Here is a 25,633-nt window from a genome sequence, read left to right as displayed (position 1 = left end):
CCATGGAGTTGAAAACATTGGATTCCCCAAAAATTTAATGACTGATAGCCTGCTGTTGACCAGAAGCCTTCTCAATAACATAAATAGTCGTTATTTATACTTTTTATGCTATTTATACTTTGTATGTTATATGTATTATATGCTGTATTCTTACAATAAAGTAAGCTAGAAAAATGTTATTAAAACCACAAGAAATAAAATACATGTACAGGACTATACTGCATAAAAAAAATCCACGTATAAGTGGACCCACACTTCAAACCCATGTTCAAGGGTCAACTGTATTTTTATTTTTTATTTAAGATTTTATTTAACTGACAGAGACAGCGAGAAAGGGAACACAAGCGGGGGAGTGGGAGAGGGAGAAGCAGGCTTCCCACGGAGCAGGGAGCCCGATGCGGGGCTCGATCCCAGGACCCTGGGATCATGACCTGAGCCGAAGGCAGTCGCCTAACCAGCTGAGCTACCCAGGCGCCCCAAGGGTCAACTGTATTTTTAAAATTTTCTATTTGCAATTGATATGATTGTCCATTTGGAAAGGAATTGACATAGAAACTGTCAGAAATAATAACTGAGTTCAGAAAGATTGTAGGATATGGGGTCAATATACAAAATCAACTGTACCGTCTATATGCTAGCAGTAAACATTTGGAAACTGAAATTTAAAAAACATTACCATCTACAGTAGCACCATGAAATGTTGAAGTATAAATCTAAGAAAATATGTGCAGGATCTGTATGCTAAAAACTGTAAAACACTAGAAATACGTCATTTTACATTATTTTAAATTTTATATAAATGGCATATGGTATGAATTCTTTTTTCCCCCAACATTTTATCTGTAAGATTAATCCATGTTGAAATATGTATTGTTTTGCTTGCTGTCTAATGTCCCATTCTATAAATTTACCTTAATTTGTTTACCCCTTCTTCTGTTGGACATTTAGGTTGTTTTTGATAGGTTGCTGTTGCAACAGTGATGTTAAATGTTCTGTATATGTCCTGTCTGTGTGGGGGGGCAAGGCGGTATAACTAGGACTGATATTGCTGGCTTGTAAGGTTGCATTTCTTCAATCCTAGCAAATACTGTCAAATGGTCTCCACATTTGCTGTACCTGTTTGCATTCCTACCAGCCATGTAAGACTTCCTCTTGCACCACAGCATCACCGATACATTCTTTTTTTTTTTTTGTAAGTCAAAGGCGCATTTTTTTATTATGTTAATCACCATACATTACATCATTAGTTTCTATTTTCAGAATTTAAGATTTTTGCCAGTCTGGTCATTCACATTTCTACTGCTTTTTAGTGAATTTCTGGATAAACTATAAACGGATGCTTCTCAAACTCACTGCTTAGTGGAGGACCAGGTTTTTCCTCCAAACTATCACAGACTGATGTTTTCGTAAAATGTACTAATGTCACAGCAATGTAAACTTGCCAAAATGTTTCTAGACACTTCTTCTCAACTTCTCTACTGAGCCTTATCGTGGACTGGTAGCAAAGTTCATGGACTCGCGCTCGGTCCTCAGACCACACACGACAGTATATTATAACATTTAGGGATTTTCAAACTTAGGAGCTTTTGAAATAAAAAAGCTATCTCCACTTACCTTCAGTTATATTTCTGGTTTCCATTATGAATACATTATCTCAAAACCTAGAGTTAAAAAGGACTTTGAATCATTTCATTAGGTAATTTAGGCATCCTGATTATCAGCAATATTAAGATATCACTGAATTATAAGGGGCTTCGCTGTCATGGTCTTAGACATCATTGGTTTACAGATTCCGCACTCTGGCTTGATGCACATACGCAGTGTCTATTGAGCACTGTAACAGCCACGTTTATTATAGGTCCTAGGGAGACCATGGTGAACAAGGTGCCAGCCCTTGTGGAGCATAGGGAGAGGAAAATTAACACACAAGCGAGTAAGCAGTTCTGATATAATATGTACTGTGAAGAAAATAAAATAGTAGAGGGATAGGGAGTGACTTGATGGGTGGTCATTTTTAACGAGAGTGGTCAAGGCAGACCTGTCTGAAGAAGTGGCATTTGAGCTGAGACCTGAGAAACCTGAATGATGAGAAAGAACCAGTATAATATTGAGTCATCCTTGGCTTCCTATAATTTAACTGAAATTTGTCCTACCATCATTCAAATAACTTTTCTCTAATGTGTACATAGAGTCAAAATGCCTTCTAGTTTACCTTTATCAACATATAAAGGCACCTATCCTGCATCAAAGATTTTTTTTTTCCCCAATAATCTCATTTCAGTTGGGAAAGCTCTGCCATTCCCCAAATCAAGGCAGGACTCAAGGCTCTTGGATTCTAAGAAACAGCTGGATTACCCATGTGTGGATGTTCCTAATCTGTCCAAAGCAGGGCTCCTGTGGGTGCAGAGAACTCAGGAGTGAACCAGCTCGGGAATGGGCACGTGTGTCACCACCACACGGCCTGGCCCAGAGCCCAGCTTTTGAGCTTGCTGCACATTAAGTATGTGCTGAATAAGACTGGGAGCATCATCTACGGGGTCAAGATACCAATACTCCCCAACATTTATGTTGAAGCTTCATAAACTAATTTTGGTAACCATGTCCTTTCTGTTTTCCTAATCTGATTGACATTCCATTTTTACAAGTTTTATAGATGAGATAAGGGCAGCAGAACATGTCTAACGTATGTATGTGTGTATATATATATAAATAAGTAGATGCACAATTAAAATATATTGGGAGTACATATCAAAATATCTTTACTGGTTTGGGAGTACAAAGAACTTTTTTTTTCCTGAACCGTTTTGAGGTTAAGTTGCCAACAATGATGGCCATCACCCCGATACTACAATACGTGTTTCCTGCAAACAAGGGCCTTCTCCTAGCAGAAGACACAAAATTCAGGAAATTAACACTGGCATATTACACCCTTCTCATCCTCAGGCCCCCATTCAAGATTTGCCAGTTGTCTCAATAATGTCCTTTATATAAAAAAAAATCCAGTTCTTTTGAACCATTGCATTTAGATGTCAGACGCCTTTAGTCTCCTTCAGTCTGGGAGGATTTCTCGTCTCCCCTGGTCTTTGTTGGTGTTCACGCTCAAAGATTATAGGTGGGTTATTTTATTGCATGTCTCTCAATTTGGGTTTGTGGGATGTTTGCTCGGGATTAGATTCAGGTTGTGCGTCTTTGGCAGGAATATCACAGAAGTGATGCTCTTGTCACTACATCCTGTCAGGTGGTGACATTTGACCTACTCCCAACAAAATTCACTTGGAGCCCTTGACTAAGGTGGTGTCTGCCAGGTGTGGCCACTGTCAAGTTACTCTCTTTCTCCTTGTAATTAATAATTATTTTGCGGCAGGTATTTGTAAATGTCCTATTTCCCCATCAGAGTTTTAACATAACCATTTATTTATACCCGTACGGTTCATGATTTCCGATCTTCTTCCTTGGTCATTACCTGTTAACTGTCATGACTGTGATTTGTCCCTGGTTCAGCCAGTGGTGGCCCCTTCAAGATGGCTTCTGTGTCTCTTTGACACGTACGCACCATTCTTTGTGTACACCTTTAAACTCTGAAACACAACACGATATTCCAGAATTACCTTGTACCTTGCCTGCCCCAGCCCTAGATCCAGCATTTCTCCAAGGAGCCCTGACTCCTTCCAGCGGAGAATGGTATTTAGAAACCAGGATATGCGTGCGAGTTAACTATCACTGTCCCTGGGCATCTTGGTGGACGTAGCCAGGAAATATCTAGATACATGCATATGTGTGTTTCTAGTTATACTTCCAACTCCAGTCTAGCACTAAAGAATTCATTTCTAGTTTTCTCCCATTCCACGTTTTTAACTCCTATTTGACAGAAAACTAGCTTCCATTATCTTATTATTATGCAGTCGCTCTCTCTGCATATAACTGCCACCATCCACCGTCTTTCCCATGTGGACGCCCTCCTTACACTCCCTGTGTTCCAGTGCCCTGCACCCAAACCCCCCACATGAAAGTCCTCTGCACCCCACCCAGGTTCTGATAGTCCCACAGTGCCATCCTCACCCTGCTTGGGATCCAGTATGCTGTGCTGGGCCACCCTCCCACACAGACACACCCTGACCCCACTGGGGCGCCACGACCCTACACTGGATTGCCTCCCTGTGCAGACCTCCCTCCATACCCTTCTCCCTTCACTTGGGCTTCGACACCCTGTCAGCCTGCCCCTTTGCTGAGATACCTTCCTCTCCCCCTGCTCTGGGCAGTCTTCCCACACGGGCACCCTCCTCAGCCCCCTGAGCTCGCACGCCCTGTGCTGGGCTGTCCCTCATGGGCACACTGCCCTAACCCTGTTGGGTTCTGGCGCCCGGCCTGCCTCCCAGATGGCCACCTTCTTCACCCCACTGGGACTCTGACACCCTGCTCAGGCCACTGAAGCTCCCTGCTCCCCATCAGCATGGACACACCTACTTTACTTGGCTTTGCCTAAAAGCTGCTAGACTAAATGTTCAGCAAGAAGAAGGCTACCTTTTTCTTTTTAAAGAACAAATAACACACGTAAGTTCCTTCCCATGGCTGTTTGCGACATTCTTTCAAGTTTACATTGTCTTTGGAAGCATGGGTCTCTTTCAAAATGATCTTCACCCTCTAACGTCCTTGAAGAAAACACCACCAGAAAACAAACTTGTACTGGAACAAATCACAATAGTATGTGGTCCTTGTAGCCTCAGCACCTAGGGTAGGACCAGCCTTATTGAATGAGTGAGTGTGGATGAACAGCGAGGAAGAGTCTAGATGGAGGTCACATGGGCAAGCCTAGGGATGGAACATTCTTGATCTTTGTGCATAACTGACTTCGATTAAAGAGAATCCTGTTTTTCTGCTTCACATTTTCCTTCTGTACTTTAATAACTTCATATCAGCCATTTCCATTTGTTTTAAATGGCTTTTCATTCCCCTGTGCTAGCTTGGCACCATGAACACATGCATAGCAAAGCATTTTCAAGGCCATCCCCAAACAGTTAATTTTAAGAAATAGCAAACAAAGCAAAAAGATAAAGCCAGGGAAATGAAAACTATGTATTTTTTCAATATAGAGAATTCTGCTATAACTACAAAAAAAAAAAAATTTCCTGCTATTCTCGCCCTCAGCTCAAGTCCCATGTTCATAGCAGAATAACCCAGATTCCTCAGTGTCATAACACAGAACCAGCGGTCTCTGCTTCGAAGGGTCAGGGGGTCAGGTCAGGCTCAGAAGATCCCAAGAAGACGGACACTGATGTCATTAATCAGTGGTGCACTGTGTCACACACACACACACACACACACACACACACACACACACACACACCCCGCATAGCCAGGTCTCCTGGGAGGGCATGTCCCCAGGTGACTGCTCCAGCAGTGTGGGGCATCTGAATCACTAAAGGACTATTAGGAAGGGTGGATTCCACCCTTCCAGTGGCAGCCTTCACAGTACGGGCCATCCGGTTCATGCTGTGTCATTGCCGTGCATTCACCTCTTTCTTGGGGAGTCCACATCATACAGAAGAGCAGCTATTTTTTGTGACCACGTAATAGCAAGTGGGCTGCTGGCAAAGCCCTGCCCTGTTTCCATCAGCAGCAGTAATAGTACCCACTGTTGTCCTTCTAAGAGCTGTGAGTATTCACTCTGTCCTCCACAATAACCCAGTGAAGTGGGTACTTTTACTGTCCTCAATGAACAGGTAAGGAAACTAGGCATAGCAGACGTAAGCAACCTGCCCAAGGTCACACAGCTACATAACAGAGCCAGGAGTCAAATCCAGGAAGTCTAGCTCTAGAGCTCCCTGTTACTTGAAAAGATAAATGGTTGGTAGAAGCCGTCAGACCTCCTTGAAGTTTTCTGTCCAGGTTGCGGATTCCTCCTGAGGTCTTCTTTTGTGGTCTCATGTTTGAAGAAGGGAACAGTCTCTATTAAACTGGATGAAGAAAGGAGTATTTACCCATGATAAAAAGCTAATGAGCAGAGAGCTTCTGTTGCTCAGGAATGGATGGGGTGTCTACTTGGGTCCTCCTCTCAGACAGAGGAAGGTTTGGTATGTTCATCAAAGCTAGTGCTCTGTCACCAAAGTCACAGGAAAGAGACCACCGTGGTGATGAGCTGTCAGAGCACCTGTAGCCTGGCCCGCACCGTTCTCCTGACTCCGAGAAGCTTGAGGCTGGATATGAAGTTCAAGCCGAACCTGGGCTTCCCTAATCTTTCCTATTTCATCGATGGGGAGACCAGGAAAGAGGAAGTGAAGGTTCAACTGGACATCCTGGAGAGCAGAGTCGTGGGTTTCCTTGTGCGTTAATGTACAATCCTGACCTTGACCACTGAAGCCTGGGTACTTTGAAGAGCAGTCTGGATGCCTGACCCCATTTCCCGTGTGCCTGGGGAAATTCACATGGTTTTCCGGAGAAGAACTCACTTGTGTGATTTTTCTCATCTCTGGTGTCTCGAATCAAAACAATGTTTAAGCCCCAGCACCTGGACGAGCTTACAAACCTGAAATGTTTCATGGGCCATCTTGAGTCCTTGGCTTACATAATGCTCGGCGGTAACCGGACTGCCTCTGCAAGATGCCCAACAGCACAGTGCTCGGTGGGGCAGGAGAGGACATGCTGAGCGGGACAGAATTCTCTGCTTTTCTCCTTTATCTGCTCGCTCCACAGGTTTGTTCCATCTGGCCCTTTCCTCCAGGGGGCCTTGCTGTCTGCTTCTCTGTCTTCTCTGCTCTTTTCAATAAACAGCCTACCTTTAGGCTAAAGAGAAAAGGCCATCACTGCTGCTGGGGGACTGTCAAGATCTGAGATCTCATTGGACGTAGGGGCCCTGCCTGCCACCTAACCAGCTTCACTGTTAGGGCCACAATTAGGTGTGATAGTGTGGTTGTGGATCTCATTCCCCTCCTAAAGGGACAAACTATTTTCTAGGTGTTTGGAGGCTGGTGATTGGCCACCAACCTGCTTGAATGTGGCCTCTGCATCGGGCACACATCTTCTGGAAAGGCACAGTCACACACCCACATCTTTCTCAACTAGCCATGGAAGAAAAAAGAAGTTTCTAGAACCAGGATGACTACTGGTGACTAAGGATGCATTGTCCCAAGTGAAGATGGAAATAGTAGCCTTGCTGTGCTCCTGGCCAGGTCAGGGGCTGACACTGGTATGCAAGGCTCTGGCCCTGACAGGCTGCACTCAGCAGTGGTGAGGGCTTCGGGGCCACCTCCACAGCTGGTCCACAGCTCACTCCAGTAGCCACCTCCTCCCACCCCATCCCCCCTCTTGTTTTCCCTCTTCTTTTGTTTTTATTTTTTTAACATTTTTTAAAAAGATTTTATTTATTTGACAGACAGAGACACAGCGAGAGAGGGAACACAAGCAGGGGGAGTGGGAGAGGGAGAAGCAGGTTTTCCGCGGAGCAGGGAGCCCGATGTGGATTGGAGCTCGATCCCAGGACCCCGGGACCATGACCTGAGCCAAAGGCAGATGCTTAATGACTGAGCCACCCAGGTGCCCCTCTTCTTTTGTTTTTAATTCGGTGATACTTGGCCTGCAGGAAAATGTACAGATCTTAACTGTGCAGTTTGGTGAGTTTTGACAGTCTCTACCCGTGTAGTTGACACTCCCCCATCAAGAATATTTCCATCACCACCCTAGTACCAATTTGTAGTTTGTTACCATCAAAAATGATTTATCTTTGGTTTGACTACTTTTCTTGTACATGGTGTAAGGTTATCATAGATTTGGGGGAAAAATCCTAGCCCTCTAAGAACTTATGTTCCAATAAGGCAGAGTATGTATCTGTAAACATATAAACCATTAAAACCTAAAAATCAATACTGAACAGATAAGTCTCCCATATTTTCTTGAATTTTAATTCAGTTTCATGCCTCTTTCTGATCTGGAAAGGTATTGAAGGCAACATGAATGCTATGAGTGAACAGTTATAGAAGGTTTTTACATTTTCTGTGTGTTCTTCTCCCCTTTGGCACTTTTGAATTTAGGGCCCAGAACTATTATAAGTACTCAGATGATCAAAGTTTTAAATTCACCATGCCCAGGAGTTTGGGGGCTTTCTTCCTGGTAGTCAGCAGTGATGTTGAGGAGAACCAAAGGCACTTGCCTTTCCCCAGGTGGAAATGGAGGCCTCGTCTCTGACATCTGTGAACCTGCTGGAGAGATGGAATTTTCTATTTCGCATTTGTAGACAGAGAATGTGAAAAATCTTTTGCCGTAGGACTCCAAAGATAATTTCACAGCTGAGTGGATTGAAGCATTGCTGCTTCTCAACACTGAAAGTGTTCTTAACGTGCAGACATGGTGGGCTCTTCAGGCTCCTATGTCCAAGGCAAAGGGGTGCAGCAAAATCATTTTCTTAATTTATTCCTCAGTGAAATTGATAAGCCTCGCCTTCGCTGTTTTGGGATGGAGGATAGGGCAGTGGTGTTTCCAGAAAGGTCAAGAAATATACACCTAGCCGCTGCCCTCACCTCCCTGAAACCAACCTTCCCATAAGACCTTTTGTATTCCTCTCTCCTCATGACTTTAGTCAGCTTGTTACCCAGCTGGAAAGTACTTTTCTGGAATTCCTAAGAAAGCTATTGGTTACATGTCGTCTTTACATCTTTTAAATGCAAAGTATTTGTAGTCCTTTTTACTGCTGACTAATTGCATGGGTGATTTCAGCATGTGAAGGCAACTTCTGGTCTATATTTTGTGGAAAAGTTCTATAACAGGAAAAGCCTTGGGGATTGATTTTTAGGCACTATTAACTGTCTTATTCCTATAGATGTACTGCCCGAAGGGATACTAAGAGACTGCTAGAAAAAGAGAGTGGTCCGTGGCAATTTGGATTTTCTGGGATCTTCCTTTTCTTGTCAGAAGCAAATGTGCAAACATCACCCTTTAACAGGACGGTGTTTGTTTTAATATTGCTCAAGAATTCAGAAACATATAAAAGTGAATTATCTCTAAAACAGTTTTAAGGAGAAAAGTAATACTTTTGTTTCTGAATGAATTGTTTCTCGCCAGTTATTGTAAGTGCGTGTCGATAGATTATGACCTCTCTGCCGTCGTCGGAACCCTTGTTGTGCTCACGCTGGGTTGTCAGGGGCAGCCTCAGGAATCCACCTGTTGGTACCTGTGCGTTCACAGGAGGGTGGAGCTACCCGCCAAGGGCTCTCACGTTGTTGCTCACAAGGAAACGGTGATCATTTTGCCTCTACGTTAATTCGTATTCTGTACTGCGCCTCATGGCGAGAAGTCACACATTTCTCAAACTGTGTTATGCTCCATGAAAATGGGAGAGAAAGAGAAGGATCTAACAAAACTTAGAAGAAGCTTACTGATTGGCTTTGTTTTTGTATAATTCTGAATCCATTCACAGGTATTTGAATTTAGAAGAGAGAGACCCATAGAACCCATGGCTATCACCTGCATGTTACATTCGGTTACAGTATATTTCTGGAGTGAGAAAAAAAATGTTTTGAAAGGAAATAGGATGTAATTAGCAAGTAGCTGTTTCATTTGTGAGATAGTGTGTTATTGTAACTACAAAAAATTCATTGTTGTGGGAATTAGGAATAAATACATGGTCCTTTTACCCTCAGCAAGGGAAATTGTTTAATGTACAGCTTGACAGAATACAAATATAAACCATGCTTAATTCGGTCTTCCCTACTTTCCATTTCCCCTGCCTTCAGTATTGATCCTTCCTTCCTTCCTTCCTTCCTTCCTTCCTTCCTTCCTTCCTTCCTTCCTTCCTTCCTAGGCTCCATGCTGGCCCTACTCATGAACACAGGGCTTGAACTCATGACCCTGAGATCATGACCTGAGTGGAGATCAAAAGTCAGATGCTTAGCTGACTGAGCCACCCAGGTGCCACATTTCTTAACTATCTCACGTGGGAATTTTAATACTCACTTAGTATTCAAAATGTGAGCATCCACCAAGAATTAAATGAAATGTAATTTCACAAAATCTCAATTCTAATTTTTTTAAAAAGTGACAAAGCCAACCACCCTTGAAATGGATGCTGAGGAAACTCTGAAATGTGCCTAGAAGTGTTAGTAATTATTAGTATTTAATATATTTACCTGTGCACATTTATTTTTAAGAACCGATGTGCTATGTGAAAGTCCTTACTATATCTCTAATACGTATTTGTCCGTATTACTCTAATATGTAGAGATAATATAATAAATAAAAACAGACTTGATCTTAAAGTTCACCTTCCTTTGAAGCAGCTTGTGATAAGTTGGAAGTCCAGCACTTAGTGTAAAGGTCTGACATACAGTTGGTTGCTTAATATATATTTTTTAAATGAATGAGCAAAAATAATATAATTTTTAAGCAGATGGTGTTTTCTGAATTATAAGGGATATTTGAACATTAAAAGAATATATATTTGATCACAAATCATTTTATATTTTGTCAAACTGAGGAGTGTTGCAAAGTGGTAGGAAAATATTCAAAGTGAGAAAAGTTAAATGATTTTTACTTCAGTATCAACAAATAGTTGAAGGATCTTCACAGAAACCAAAAACAAAGCTAATTTACAGGTTCCTTTATTATGTTACTACTGGCAAGCCTAAGGAGTATTTCTTAAGGTATTGAGAATTTTCTTAGGTCTATTTTGTTACTTATCATTTATTAAACTTTTGCATAAAGGTGACCAGTAAAGAGAATTTAATGTTGCTATTCTGGTAATTAAAATTAGCTTTTCTCATTATTCTAATTTATTAACAAATGTGAATAGGACCATTTTTTTTTTCTCAGCCTCATAAAATGACTCCCTCTTTCCTGCTCTGTTTTATCCCAAAACATTTAGGATGTACACACACACACACACACACACACACACACACACACACACACAATTTTACTTTTTACCAAAAAAAATGATATTTTTGTGGAATGACATATTCCCAAATAAACCTTGAGAAAAAGATCTCATTGTTTTGCCTCTGTCAAAGATGGACTGTGGCTGTAGGATATAATGCATCTTTAGAGAAGGTACTAAATGCACATTAGCATCTTTCATAGAAATTTTATCCAGAGGGGGTAAATAGAAAAAAAAGAGAAAAATCAATTGAAAAGAAGGTAAAAAAGGGAGAGACTATGAACACAGAAAATCTGAGAAAAGTAGATAAAGCAAGATGGTAGACATCCAAAAATATCAGTCATCACAACAATGGAATAAGTCCTCCAATTAAAAGCCAGTGATGTCAAAAGGGCACATTTATATAAAATGTTCCACTGAGGCTAGATCTCAGGGAACTCTGCCATTCCAGACAGACCTGGGATATACAATTCTAGAAAATACAGTCTAATGTAGAGTGATAGAAAAATGGTAGTGGTTGCTGGTGGGGAGGGGGGCACCTAGTACATAAACATTGTTTGTGCTGAGGAAAGACTTCAGTGGGAAAGGTAAAACCATAATACTTTGAGAAAGCAACCCAGGAGAACATCAATATGATCTCAGAGTATAGAAGGATTTCTTAAGACACAGAAAACACAGAAGGAAGAAAGTGATAAATTCAATAATATTCAGATTTAAAACTTCTATTTCTCAAGAAAAAGAAAAAAACCCACAATGAGAAGAGCTGGGAAAAAATAGTTAATGGCCATTTAATTGACAAAGAATTAGTATCTCTATGGAACTTACATGACTCAATAAAAAATGCCAACCCAGTAGAAAAATGGACAAAAGATACAGGCATATCACATTTAGAGGCATCCCAAATGGCCAATAAGCATGAAAAGAGGCTCAATCTTGGGATGCCTGGGTGGCTCAGTCGGTTAAGTGCCTACCTTCAGCTCAGGTCATGATCCCAGGGTCCTGAGATTGAGCCCCGCATCGGGGTCCCTGCTCAGCCTGCTTCTCCCTCTCCCTCTGCCCCTCCCCCTGCTCTCGCTCGCTCTCTCTCACTCACTCTATCTCTCAAATAAATAAAATCTTAAAAAAGAGACTCAACCTCATTATTTAGAGAAATGTGAGTGATAGCCAAACTTAAGAGCCCATTTCATAGTCTCTATCTCCCATTGATAAAAAGTCTGTATCAAGTGTTGGCAAAGATACGAAGCAACTAGAACATGTATCTGCTGGTAGAGAGTAGACTGGTACAAACACTTTGGGAAACTATTGGTCATTATCTCCTAAAGTTAAAGATGTGCCAACTCTAAGGCCCAGGAATTCCACTTACAGGTATGTCCAGTCAGAGAAACTCATGCATTTGGGTACCAAGAGATGTGTGCAAGAATGTTCAATAGCACCACTGTAGTAGAAAATACGAGGCAGTCCAGATTCCAACGGCACTAGATAAATCACGGTATGGCTTTACAGTGGAATAGTCTAGCAGCAGGAAGGAATGACTTACAGCCTCAAGGAAGAATCTTAGGAACAAAATGTAAGGAAAAAAGCTTACAAAAAGTTAACAAAAGAATACATGCAATGTGATTAAGTCTTCAGGGATACAAACAAATGTAAAACTCTACAGAAAAGCAAGGGAATAATAAGCACAAAATCCAGAAATGGTTGCTTTGAAGGAAGAAAGAGATGGGTTGGGAAAAACAAGTCTGCTACACTGGGGACTTGAAAATGGTACAGTGTTCTTGTTCTGTGATTGGGCATGTTTGTATCTCTGTTTATATCTTATATTTATTTCACAATACTTTACATTTGTTCATTTTATAATTTGAACCTATACCATACTTAATAACGTTAATTACTTTTAAAGTAAGTGGAAGTTGCAGAATTTAGCATATGACAACGGGTTACCTGTTCTTGTACACCTGCAAGAAAAGTACTCTTTTTTGGAAAAATGGCAAATCATGAGTTCCATCCCATTACTTATGTTTAATGATTTAAATTTCCTTTGGCTAAAGGATTTCCTCCCCCCCCCCCGCCCCGCCCCACCTCCCCTGCCCTGCTGCTCCTCAATTTTTAGGAGAGATTTGAAGCACTTTTCACTGTCTATGACGACCAAGTGACATTTCAGTTGTTTAAAAGCTTTAGAAGAGTCAGAATAAATTTCAGCAAACCCGAAGCAGCAGCAAGAGCACGAATAGAACTCAACGAAACGGACTTCCACGGGAAGAAGCTGAAGCTGTATTTTGCACAGGTACCTCGTGACGCTGTTCTCTCAACCTCTTTTCCTCCATCCCAAAATACTATCAATCCTCCATTTTCCTGATGAGTATATCAGCAGTCTTTGAAATAAACAATCCTAATCAGGAAATGATATAAAAATATTTTCCTTTATTTTACAGATATATAAATATTAAGGATATTTGCCTCCCCCCCCACTTTTTTTTACTTATGCTAAACGTTAAAGGAATTCCATCTTTCTGGCAGCTTTTCTCAACGGGGTTACATGAAGGGGGGAAGCCCTGACACCTTAAGATCAGTGAATTGACTTTCCTCCTGTGCATCTAGAATCTGGCATTTGGGATGTGACAGCCTTGGGAGAATTGAGAAAATAGTCGCTGAAGTCGTTTCTGTGTTCTGGGATTCAGGAGACACCCCATTGAAAATAGCTGCCAGCCTGGGGGCTGACCAGGGAGGTGGCACAGCACTGCGGAAAGGTTGGCCCAGGCTTTGCAATTGCAGAGGAGCTTGTTGGTTACCAAGAATCACCTATGCTTATTATTCTAATTCTGCCTGGGTAGCACTTGCAAACCAATTTTTCCTCAGAAGAATTGAGGACATAAAGGCATTAGACCTCTACTCATTTATTAAGTGCGCTCTTTTATTTTCAACGAAGTATTTTGGTCTTAGCTTTCAAACTTAAAAAAAGGGGTTTGTTTATTGTCTCATGCTCCAAATGAAAATGTAAATGAAAGTTGTCAGGATGTTTCTTGGTGGAGCTATGGAGACGATATAACCTAATCTCTTCTAAAACTGGAGTTCAGAAAAAGACATAGATAAATACAATCGGAATTCAGGTTTATTACCATTCATTGTTTGTTCCTCTCCTTATCGGTTCATGTTTTCATTCGGTGGTCGTTTATTGGGCACCCGGGGTGCGTGGGCTCTGTGCCATGCACTGTGCGCTTGGCCGTGAGCCACACAGACCCAGCCGCCGCTGCTGGGAATTACAGACTGCCAAGGAGAAATCTTTCCTTTTCTCCAAAGAGGTGTAATGGTTAGCCTCATGATGAAAATGAAGAAACAGCCCAGTCACAGGCTGGTTTTGAGCATCTCCTTGCCCACAGGTACAGATGTCCAGTGAAACCCAGGACAAGTCGTATTTACTGCCCCCGCAGCCGGTCAAACAGTTCCTCATCTCCCCTCCCGCCTCGCCGCCTGTGGGGTGGAAGCAGGGGGAAGACGGAATGCCTGTTATAAACTATGACTTACTCTGTGCGGTTTCCAAACTGGGACCAGGTAATATACCCTTACCTTTCCTAATTTTTTTTCCCAAGAAACTTTTGAATTAAAGACCATATTCCGCGATCTGCGTTCTAGCCAACCAGTGGCAACATGATCAGAGTGGAGGATAAAGTCACACAAACCTGGGTTCCAACTCTAGTGTTTGCTAACTTTGTGATTTTTTTTTTTAAGATTTTATTTTTTTAAGTCATCTCTACACCCAATGTGGGGATCGAACCCACAACCCTGAGACCAAGAGTCACACGCTCCACAGACTGAGCCAGCCAGGTACCCTGCTAACTTTGGGCTCTTGAGCAAGTTACTTAGCTTCAGCTTCTGAGCCCATTTTCTCATCTAAAATAGCGATCATAATAGCTACCTTTCAGTGTGGTTAATAAGGATTAAATGATACATACTTGATGATAAACATAACCGCAATTCTAACTGCTGCACATCGTCAGTGAATGTTAGCTACCTTCTCCCTGGTCCCATCAGAGGACCAGATAGACTTCTATGTTGAATACTTCTTTCAAGGAATTGATGGCAATGCTATATTATTCCTTCCAAATTCTTCTCTTATAGTTATTGTTCATTTCTTCTTTTTCTTCTCTTTGATTTCTTTCATTCCTTTAAAATAATGTAGGAAATCAGTGCCTGGCTGGTTCACACTAGTTGTCCACCTACAATAATGTTATGTCTCTTAGAAAGGGATACAGAAGGCATTTTGAAGGGAAGTGGCTTGGTGGTGTTTTTAGACATTAGAGCAATGTCGTGCATGTGTGAGGTCTTATAATAAAGAGGTTGCTGCCTGGAGCCGTACAGGTGTCTCCCGAGGGAAGACCGAAGCCGTTCTGAAGTTAAACGGGCTCACGCCTGCCGTCCGTAGAACAGTCGTTAGCATTTCCGTTTTAACTCCCGAGACCGCAGTCCTCCCCACCAGCTAATTTCTTCAAAGGGCAAAACTGTATAAGAACCTTGAAGGCGAAAGCGAGGTAAAGTGCTCTGGCATAGGATCTAAAAGCCAATAATTGGCAGTTAAAATAAGAGTAGAACAAAGTTTCAAGAGACAAACTCCTCTTTCTGCTGCTTACCTCCCCAGGAGAGAAATACGAGCTCCATGCTGGAACGGAGTCAACGCCGAGCGTGGTGGTTCATGTCTGCGAAAGTGAAACTGAAGAGGAAGAAGAAACAAAAAACCCCAAACAGAAAATTACCCAGACGAGGCGCCCCGAGCCTCCAGCCACAGCACTGAGTGAGCCCCAGACCTTCGATGGGGCACTGTGAGGCCTCTGGCTGGTGCCAGGCAGCCGCCCCCGGGGGCTCCGCGCTGGAGGTCCCTGCCCCTTCTGGCGCACCGTGGCTCGGCGTGTGTGGGTGAGGCTGGGGGCGTGTGTGGGGGGTGAGGCTGGGGGCGTGTGTGGGGGGGTGAGGCTGGGGGCATGTGGGGGGGGTGAGGCTGGGGGCGTGGAGGGGGGGCTGGGGATGTGTGTGGATGAGGCTGTGTGTTGCCACCACACCCGCACTGAGGACATGGAGGTAGAGAGTAGCAGCTGATTTTACCTGTTCAAAATTTTAACAGCTATTCTGAACAGCACTTTAAATGAAAGGATCAGCCCCCAACATATTGTAACTCTTGACCATTTTTAAGCAGTAGCAAATTAGGAGATTTGATTCCTGGCTCCCTCCAGCACTGTTCATTTCCCTGATTCCATGTAGCATGGCCCCCCAAAACTAAAGCTGTAGTCCCCCGGGTGCAGTACCATTTCTATGAACTCAAAAATAGTCTCACAATTTTAATAATCTCATGTGGGTATTTGGTAATGGTATAATAGCTTCCAGCTAATCTATTGATCAAAGGTGGTTATTCCACATACATGAAATTTTTTGCACAAGAAGAGATCTGAAATCTAGAATAATTCATAGAGAATCATTTTTCTCCAGTCGTTTTTTCTTTAGCTTTGGGGAGGAAAAGCCAAATTCACTTTGACCATTGGACTCAAGTGACACAAATCCGTGTACATGTTACTCTCTTCCCTGTTACTCTTGCTTGAGAGGAAAGTGCCGTACAGACCACTGTCCCTGATGCGTCGTCCCTCCCAGAGAACTACTTTGGAAGCGGGACGTGCCGCCCATAAGTTTGACTGATTATGACCTCAGGGGGCCATGGCGGTCTGCTGTCTGTGACCGTGTGCTAAGCCCGTGGCATCCCCAACTGTCCTCAGCCACCGGTTGAGTTTTTTAATGTTATACATGTGTGTGTCATTCAGAGACTGCAAATTAGAAAAGGTAATGATAAGATTTTCAGAAGACCATTTTTTTTAATTGTCTCTTTATAAACATTTTCCAGTTTGCTCTGAAAGAAAAGGCACACATATTCTTTTTCTATGAATCAGGGAAAGATGGGGGACATCAAGATCATTCTGTTCATCAGGCTTTGTTTTTGGTGCAATATTTTACCCTGGCTGACAGTTGGCGTTTTCCCCTAAAACAGAACTGTTTCTTACTGGTATTTCAGGAGTGGATAGTTGAAGCTCCTAAAGCAGAAACAAGCGTCTTTTTACCTTTCTGTGGTCTGCTCAGACCTGGCAGTCCCTTTATAGAAAAGTCTCATAACGAAGAAAACTTTGCTTTGGTCACTTGCCTGTCTTCTCTGTATGTCACGTGTCTGGAGCTCCCTGGTATGTGTGCGAAGGGGCTGCACACAGGAGTTTGGACTGATAAACCAATGTGGCCGCCACTACCCAGAAGGAAGAATACAGAAATTCACGCCGTGGTGTCCGTACATTTTTGGTAGCATGTTTTGTGGTTTAGAGGTTCTTATTATGGTAGGTTTTATTTCTGAGGACTTAAACCATATTGCCAAAAAGTTTTATATTTTTTCTTGCCCTCAAATACTCTGAGATAATAAGCTGTCCTATTTATATATGTCTACCCCGGCTCATTCTCAATATAAATTCAGTTGAAATTTGTGATTCCATAAGCAGTTTATTAAATTCAGATCATCATTTGGCAATTTAACGACAGCCACTTCATAAATTTACTTTGCACTCCAAATTCACCATTTTGCCAGTGTTTGATCTTATCTGGTTGCAGTAACTCATCATTTGCAGAATGGACCTTGTAAGTCAGGAAATGTATGTATTTTCAACAGTTGAGAATTTTAAAATTTCCTTTTAGGTAATATTTATTAGCTAATTTTCTAAGTGATCAAAATCCATAATGTTTTGTTATTTGGCTTGGCTTTCATGGTCTTTCTTCCAATTAAAGAATAGTCTATTCCTAACTTACATAACCTGTTTTTAAAGTCAAGCAGTGCAAGTATTTCTTTTCTCTGTATTTATTTTTTTGAGAGTATTGAATAAGTTGAAGAAAAACTTAAACCAAAATAAATATATATTAAATACAAAATATATATTATTTAATATATACACATATTAAAGTTTTCTGAATGGAGAACATTAATATTTTCATTCTTTCCATAAGGTGAACTCTAAAAGAAAAAGTACTAAATGCCCATTAACTTTTGAATATGGTGAAATCAACCAGGATCTCAACAAGTATTAGGGTCTCTGTCCTTGGCAATTTTATATCCAGCTCACGTAACCATCTTGTAAGAGATGAGTCTCGTGTACTTTTTTAAAGTTCCTTTTAATAAGTTTAGCTACATTTTCTTTTTGGAAATGGAGTTATTTAACTTAGATTTAACTCTGATAGTGTAGTAGCCTTGCTCTCTTTGGAAATCGTAACTTCATCTCAGGAATCAAATTCATTAGAGCATTGTGAGGAAAGAAGATGATGCTTTGTGTTAGGAAAAAAGCATTTGTGAAGCATAAGAAAATCCTAACACTTTATAATAAGGATAGTCAACAGACCCTGCAGTGCAGTGGTGCTTTGGCTCCTGTGTTCTAAGCTCTTTCGACATACCCGCCTGACAAAACTGGAAATAAACCCATTTAAAAAGTGCGCTCGTGTGAGCATCAACTCGTTGAAGGTGCTAAGAGACAGAATCAGTAAAAACAGTTCCCTTGCCTTAGGGAGCTGAACATCAGGAGGAGAGCAAACTCATCTTCTTACATTTTGCTTCTTCATACTTTATACACTAAACCTAGCCACAGAATGGAGAGCCCAGGAAGTTTTATGTTCACCATAAAGGTTTAAATGGAACTTGGTGTGTTCGAATCAGAGCTGCCAAGAGACAGGGCAGGATCAACCATCCTTCTTCTAGAATACGGGCCTTTTGTTTCCCACTCACAGCCACTCTATCTCTTCAGAACGTTGTGATAGAAAGCGAAGACCTTAGATTTCCTTAGAATCCCAGTCATAGTGCCGAAGGCGACTTTGGGGATGACGTAGTCTACTCCTCGTGTGACACAGATGAGAAAACAGAGCTGACACGTCTTATTACGGAGGCCACGGGGACTAGATTGGCATTCCCAACTCCCGCGCTGGGCATTTTCTCCTTTATAGACAGACAAAAAAGGGGAAAAGAATTCTATCTCCCCTGAAGGGATACAGTGAATTAGAGACATCTGGTGAAGGCAGTGACTCAGTCTCATGAATGAAATCGATGTTCCATGTTTTATGTTTTTGTTAGCATTTTACTGTTGGGATTGGAATCTACTTAAATAATGTTATTTTGGTAGCCAGCAGTCATGTTGACATTTTATGTGGGCCTTCATAGGTTTTAGTAGTAATGAGATTAAATTACAAATAGTCATACTTGAGATGTGACTCTAATGAAGCAGCATGAGCGCTCCCAGGATTTGGAAATAGCTTGCAGTGGAACGGCACCGTCACTCAGTGCTTCTAAAATGGAGCTCTGGTAAAGACTGAAGACTGACTTATATAGACTCTTTTACAGACCATAGCTTTATTCTTAAAGGGGAAGATCTCAGACATAATTAAGCAGTGGAAAATGTATGAGATTCTTTGGTGCATCAGAGTTCCCTGTCTGTGGGTAGCTGTCTTTGCTCTGGAGGCCTAGACTTTGGTCAGCCTTCCTTTGGCCACTCACTGTGCTCCTTTTCTACACACTTGCATTTACATCCTCCTGTACAAAAACAAATTATTTATAAATGTGACAGAATAATGGGATGAGGGAATTAGTTGCCTCCTAGCCGGGGAGGGAAGTCCATTGTTAAAGAAGCTCACTTTTTAAAAAGTTAAGTAAACGTGAAGAATAAGGTTTATGAACCCTGTTCAACAACTTAGTAAATACTCATTTATTTTATAACCTCCCCTTGGGGTATGGGTCTGCCAGATGCCATTGTTGTCTCTACCCAGGAATCAGGGGAAAATGTTAGTAACTTGAAGGGTGTTGTTATTAATACCAAATACACAAGCAACAAAGCAACAGAAGATTGTAATAACTGCTAGGTTTTACTGGCCAAAAAGATTGTAAAAATGGTCATTTTCAAAATAGACGTTTCCAGCCAAGGTTAAGAAGAACTGATGTGGGGCTGAGTCAAAGTGTCTCCATCCATTTAAGTAAAAGCGTAAGGACCTGTTACTAAACTAGGCATGCGTGGTCTGTCTTGTGAACTGTGTTTCCTTTTGAAGCAAAACCATGTCCCGCAGACTCCTGGGAGTTCCTGCATAGCTTTGACTGAATGTTCATTCTCGTCATATGGAAGATCTCTATCTATGCAGAGAATACGTGTTTTTCCCGTCCTGTTTTCTCTGTAGTGCCCAGTCTTCCTAACCCGTACTAGGGACTGAGGAGAGTCAAGGTGGCTAATGCTGTTGCTACCATCCCCCTCCTGCTCCTTCTCCCCCGAGGTGGGGGCCCCAGAAGGGCGCCGTCCACGTTTCTGCTGTATCGTGCATGTCCTCCAACTTGAAGAAAAATTTTTCACTCATTTCACTTCTCTCTTCATTGAACTCCAGGAGGTGAATTTATAATTTTATCTGAACATGTTTGCGATCTTGTGTTATATTCTGGGGAACATTACTTTTCTGGTACTATAAATTGTAGTGAATATTCATTGTACTTTGAAAACCTGGTCAGTAATTTATATATATATATATATGTATTCTGTATTTTAGTGCGCCTGATGTGACAATCCAAGGTTTGTAGTAGTTCGTTATTTGTCAACTTTGGCTCTCCTGTATTTTTAGGACATTTAAATGCTCCCTGTTCTCTCAAAGTGACAAAAGCAGAAGGTAATGTTTTTTGGAATCCTTGTGATTACTTGTAACAAGTTTTGTTTTTAAAGCTAATAAAAATAAAATTAGGGGTTTTTAAAAAATCAATCCGTTGAATTGAGTTCTCTGTAGTATTTTCGATAAATATCATTTACATTTAGGTAATAGCATAAAAAAGACAGAAAAGTGAACTGCGATGTTTGTTCCTTTAACTAGATTCCAGTTGAGAGTTAATACGGACCTGCGTCAGAGCTAGAGGTGGTGACTCACTCACTGCCAACTCTGGAAATAGCCACAGTGGTTTGAGTTCTTTATCAAGAAAAGTTTCTACCCTGGTTTATCCTCAGTTAAAAATGATGCATTCCAGGTAAAGGCTTATGTGCTCTCATGGTTTAAAACAAATCTCCAAATCCAAATATCAAAGCTAAAAATGACTGTAAAGTTTATCTAGTGTAGTGATTTTTTTTAATATATACTTATTATTAAGCCATGGAACTCTATTCTTTGTTCAGTGAAATCTTACATAAAGTTTAATGTACTTTACCAACAAGAGGGTAAGCAGCTGTTCTCTTTGAAGGGGGTAAGGGAGAAGTGGGGACCCAAAGGGTATCTATCCTCCAACCGCCAGCCCCTGTGAGAGCTCAGCAGCACAGTTCCAAGCACCCGCCACATCCCCACACGCGCCTTTACAAGTAAATGGTCCAGGAAGCATTGCCAAATTCACACATCTGGATGGTAGCTAACCAGGGACTAGAAACATAGTTTCTGGCCTCCATCCCAGGTGGACCCTGCTCCACTACTCTGTTAAACTGAAATCATTAATTTTTCAGGAGAGAAGTATTAGGATTCAAAGGTTCTTAGAATTGTCAGTGTTAATGTTCGTTTCAGTAACGCTAAAGCAGAGCAATTGGGGACATTTCTCCTTTAACAGATGCTTTTCCAAGATGTGTTCCTGGGTGCTGCCTCCAGGGGGAGCTGGGCTCCCAGTCACTGGGGCCTTGCACGCCGCTTCAAGCCCAGTTGTATTCCTGGCGCAGAATGGTCTTGGCATGAGATTGCACTTGAGCTGAGGATTCCTGGGCTGAAACAGCAAATTGTAGAACCACTGCACATAACCAGAGGATAAAGTGATTTTTTAAATGAAGAATAGAAAATACAAGAATAAAGGTTTAAGTAATTTGCCTCATTAAAATAGGCTGACTTAAATATTGAATTAAACAGTGTAGGTGTCAGAGGCCAATTATCACCGAGACACATGTTGAACTGGATAGCAGGACTGAGCAGAAATTCCCTCTGCCTTCTCTGAACACATCACAATATGGTTCGAATCTAGAAGGAGAAAGGATTAAAATTCTCGTACACATGGGCAACATCTCAAATCCTGCCAAACTTTCCCCAGTCTTCGGAGACATAGAAGGTGTAAATATAAATAATTTGTAGAGTAGGTATTTTGATAGGTTATCTGGGAAAAGCTTGTGGTCAAACTGTTTGGAAAAGTTGAACAGTTTCTGTATTGCAGTGCTCCTAAGACCTTTTTAATTTGTGCATTCTGCGTCTCCAAAAGGATATACTGTGTTTATCAAATCTAATTAGCTATGGAACCCTTTTGTCCAGAAGCATTTTATTGTACAGCTCCTCGAGGAATTTAGACAAACATTCTACTAAAATCTTGGGGCCTGATTAAAGGATAGGTCTATGAATTAAAATTTCTTTATTTCTCTAAGCAAGAGAACTATAAGATTGGGCATCAGAAGGAGCCTTCCTGATTTAATGAATGGGAAAACCAAGTTGATAAAACTATTAGAATCTATAAAAGCTCAGCAAAGTTGCCAAACACAAGAATAACTTAGAAAAATCGGTAGCATTTCCTTATACCATCAATGACCAAAATACAAGAAGCAATAAGCTAACACTCATAATTGCAACAAAACATCAGCATAAACAAACTTTCAAACTCTAATAAGGACTTGGATAATTTAAGTACACACTTTTAAATGGGATAACTTCATATTTTAGGAATGTCAAAGTTTTTCCAAATTATAAATGCATTGGAATCTGTCAATATTCCAATGCAAATATAACTATATTTTTATAATACACATTAAACTTATTCTAAAACTTGGATGGAAGAATAAAGAAATAAGTAGTTAAGAAACCTTAAAAAGAAAAAAGATGGAGGACTTGTCCTGCCAAATACTAAGACAACCTACAAACTTACATGAGTTTAATGCAAGAAAAATCAAAATTTTTAAGAAGAGTAGAGACCCCTGTGTCAACACGAGAAAGTTAATGTACAACAAAGAGCCATCATAAATAAATAGAGAAAGCCTACACTGTCTAGCCGATGGTGTTGGGAAAATGGGCTTAGTATATGTAAGTCAATGAACCTTGGTTCCCCATCAAACACTGCATACAGAGATGGACTCCAAGACGGGTTAAAGACTGGAATATGAAATGTAAAACTATAGAGTTAATAGAATGGTTTGTAGGAGAATACCTTTGTGACCTAGAGGAAGGGAAAGATGATAAAACTTTAAAAAGCATAGGCTATATGGTAATAATTTGATTACATCAAAATGAACAATTTAGAGTCAATAAAGACTGCCATGGACAATGTTGACAACAGGGAGAAGATATTTTGCAATCTTAATATGGAAAAAAAACTATAATATGGGGCGCCTGGAGGGCTCAGTCGTTAAACGTCTGCCTTTGGCTCAGGTCACCATCCCAGGGTCCTGGGATCGAGCCGCCATTGGGCTCCCTGCTCCGCAGGAAGCCTGCTTCTTCCTCTCCCTCTCCCCCTGCTTGGGTTCCCTCAATAAATAAAAATTTTAAAATCTTTTAAAAATTTAAAAAAAAAACTATAATATACGAGGTGATTTGGCAAATCCAAAGGAGAAGCAGCCCAGTAGGAAAATGGGTTTAAGGATATGAACAGCAATTGACAGAAAAGTAAAGTTAGCCTGCGAGAGACATTCAAACCCAGTAATCCGATTAGTGTAATTAATGCAACAAGATGCCACTTTACACCTATTAGACTCTCAACAATGTGAAAAGTAAATAATGCCCAGTATAGCCAAAAGGTGGGGATATAGGACACCTGATGTAACACAGGTGGGCATGTAGACTGGTTTAGTTACTATCTGGCAGTACTTAATCATATCAGTAAGAACGAAATCTCTGACTCAGCAGCTCTGCTCCTGGAGTGTGTATGTATCTATCCCAAGGATATCCCAAAGGTATTCTCAGACAGGTCCATCAGGAGACATGCTGAGAATGTTTATTGCACCATTATTTAAGGAAGCAAGCTGGTGTCCCCTCCTGGGAAACTGACAGTATGGAGAACTATACAACAGAGTAGCCATATACCCAGCTACATGGATGGATCTTAAAAATAGACCCTAGGTGACAAAAGTAATCAGTGAGATGTGTGTAACACTTGCATTACATAAAACACATAGTAGTGCATTGTGCAAGAATATACAAATCAAAAGATATACATTGCACACATATATACATACATAAGAGGCATCTTATATGGATCAGTGATGATGGTGTGCTGTGAACTGAGAAGTCTGATTTACTATTAGACTTTATATAACCTTTCTAAAGTTATTAAAAAACTATCAATACCAGCCAAGCTGAGAACCAGAGAGATGGCCGAGACTGACCCCAAGACCGTGCAGGATCTCGCCTCAGTGGTGCAGACACTCCTGCAACAGATGCAAGATAAATTTCAGACCACGTCCGACCAGATCATTGGAAGAATTGATGACATGAGCAGTCGCATTGACGACCTGGAGAAAAACATTGCTGACCTCATGACATAGAGCTGGAGGGTGAAAACAAGATCCCTGCCACACCAAAGAGTTGAAGCAGGTGGCTAATTCCCCCTGAAGTCCAGAACACCATTTTTACAAGCCAAGAGAAGACCGAATGGCTTTCTGAAGCAACTGCTGTGTGTAGACGGGTTTTCTACCTTAAAATGTGTGTTCTTCTCACCACGTACTATATAGTTAGTCTGTAGAGTGATTCTCCCCACCAGTTTCTTGAACATGGTAACTCCACATCTTGGACCTCGGTCAGTCATGCTGTTAAATATTAAACACTAAAACTTTCGCGGTTCCTTAATAAAATTGTCACATTTAAAAAAAAAAAACTATCACTGTCTCATTCTCTTTCCTCCCCTGATTCTACATTAAGTTTAGTTTTAAATTGTGTGTTATTTCTCTCTCTTATTGCTCTAGAAGAAAATATTTTGCTGTGATTTATTTAGGTGAAATCCAGATTTTATTGGAGATGTTTATGCCTTTTCGGATAAATATTTCAGAAAAATACTAGGTGCCACCTGTTCTGTTGCTAGATGTGTATATATAAGTGCTTTCTCCAACTAAGTTATATAGATTCTTTATTAAATGTACTCCCACGTGGAAGGGAGAAATACACGTATCACTCACTCTTCTCTGAGCTACAAATTAATAAGCATTGCATGTGGTTCGACTCTAGATTCACCGTTTTCTTTTGCTTCAAAGAAGTAATCAAGTTCATTCTTGGCCTGGTGCTATCTTCCTTTAATGTGTTTTCAAATAATTGAGATCTTTAATGGGAAATTATACAATCCTTTGTCCTAGAAGATTTTACCAGGCCTCTTGGCCCCAAAGGAGGTAATCAGACCAAAAATGATTTCTTGGAAGTTGCCTGAGTGAATCCTGTGAATAAAAGGCATTTTAGGGGCAAATTTACTCATTTGCTATTACTTACTTCCTTGATACCTTTGGTCACTTCCCAGACTATTCATTAGAAATTTCTGGCAACTGTTGGAAAGTCTGGAACGGAGATTTCTTCTCCTTTGCAAACGAGGAGCAGCCCCTGGGCGTTGATTTAGCTGTTCCACCTTCTCCCAATGTCAAAGACTTGGCTGCTTTTTGTTCTGGGATTTACTTATCAGGCACCCAGAGGATTAGGTGGAAATAACCCGGTCACCCAAGTGTGTTGAAGGTCACAGAACTGTAGTTGGAGACTGCTCCCAGAATGGGCGGGTTAGAGGATTGTGTGGGTGAGCATCTTATCCTATCCCTCTCTACAAGGTGAACTGAA

The 25,633-nt window shown here is 41.2% G+C and overlaps 1 protein-coding gene, 1 long non-coding RNA gene and 1 pseudogene across 5 annotated transcripts in view; 2 read left to right on the top strand and 1 right to left on the bottom strand.

Annotated features, from left to right (window-relative positions):
• Positions 1–15,791, top strand: part of RCAN3 (regulator of calcineurin 3) — a 31,324-nt gene extending 15,533 nt beyond the window's left edge. For 2 of the 3 annotated variants that reach the window (XM_088022565.1, XM_088022566.1), the window contains exons 3-5: positions 12,969–13,146; positions 14,240–14,407; positions 15,492–15,791. In XM_088022565.1, coding sequence (XP_087878691.1) covers positions 12,969–13,146; positions 14,240–14,407; positions 15,492–15,676 — 531 coding nt within the window. In that variant the 3' untranslated portion in view covers positions 15,677–15,791. Of the gene's footprint in view, positions 1–12,968; positions 13,147–14,235; positions 14,408–15,491 lie in introns of all 3 variants that reach the window. The other variant, XM_028113915.2, reaches the window with a different exon arrangement.
• On the bottom strand, positions 12,951–15,548 carry LOC148164557 (uncharacterized). Of its 2 annotated transcripts, none has more exons than XR_015768013.1 (4): positions 15,484–15,548; positions 14,809–15,019; positions 13,975–14,326; positions 12,951–13,247 (listed from the first exon to the last, which is right to left on the bottom strand). It is a non-coding gene; the product is annotated as an uncharacterized LOC148164557 (long non-coding RNA). The 2 variants fall into 2 exon arrangements; XR_015768012.1 differs by having other exon boundaries at positions 14,868–15,019.
• A 76-nt stretch (positions 15,792–15,867) lies between the features above and the next one.
• LOC148164556 (heat shock factor-binding protein 1 pseudogene) lies at positions 15,868–24,710 on the top strand (annotated as a pseudogene).
• The last annotated feature ends 923 nt before the right edge of the window (positions 24,711–25,633 follow it).

The sequence above is a fragment of the Eumetopias jubatus genome, unplaced genomic scaffold (assembly GCF_037043125.1).
Source record: "Eumetopias jubatus isolate StellerSeaLion01/CBP00866 unplaced genomic scaffold, mEumJub1_p1.0 scaffold_4, whole genome shotgun sequence".
NCBI classification, from domain to species: domain Eukaryota; kingdom Metazoa; phylum Chordata; class Mammalia; order Carnivora; family Otariidae; genus Eumetopias; species Eumetopias jubatus.
The sequence above is the reverse complement of the archived record's forward strand: the minus strand, read 5'-3'. Positions and strand labels throughout refer to the sequence as shown.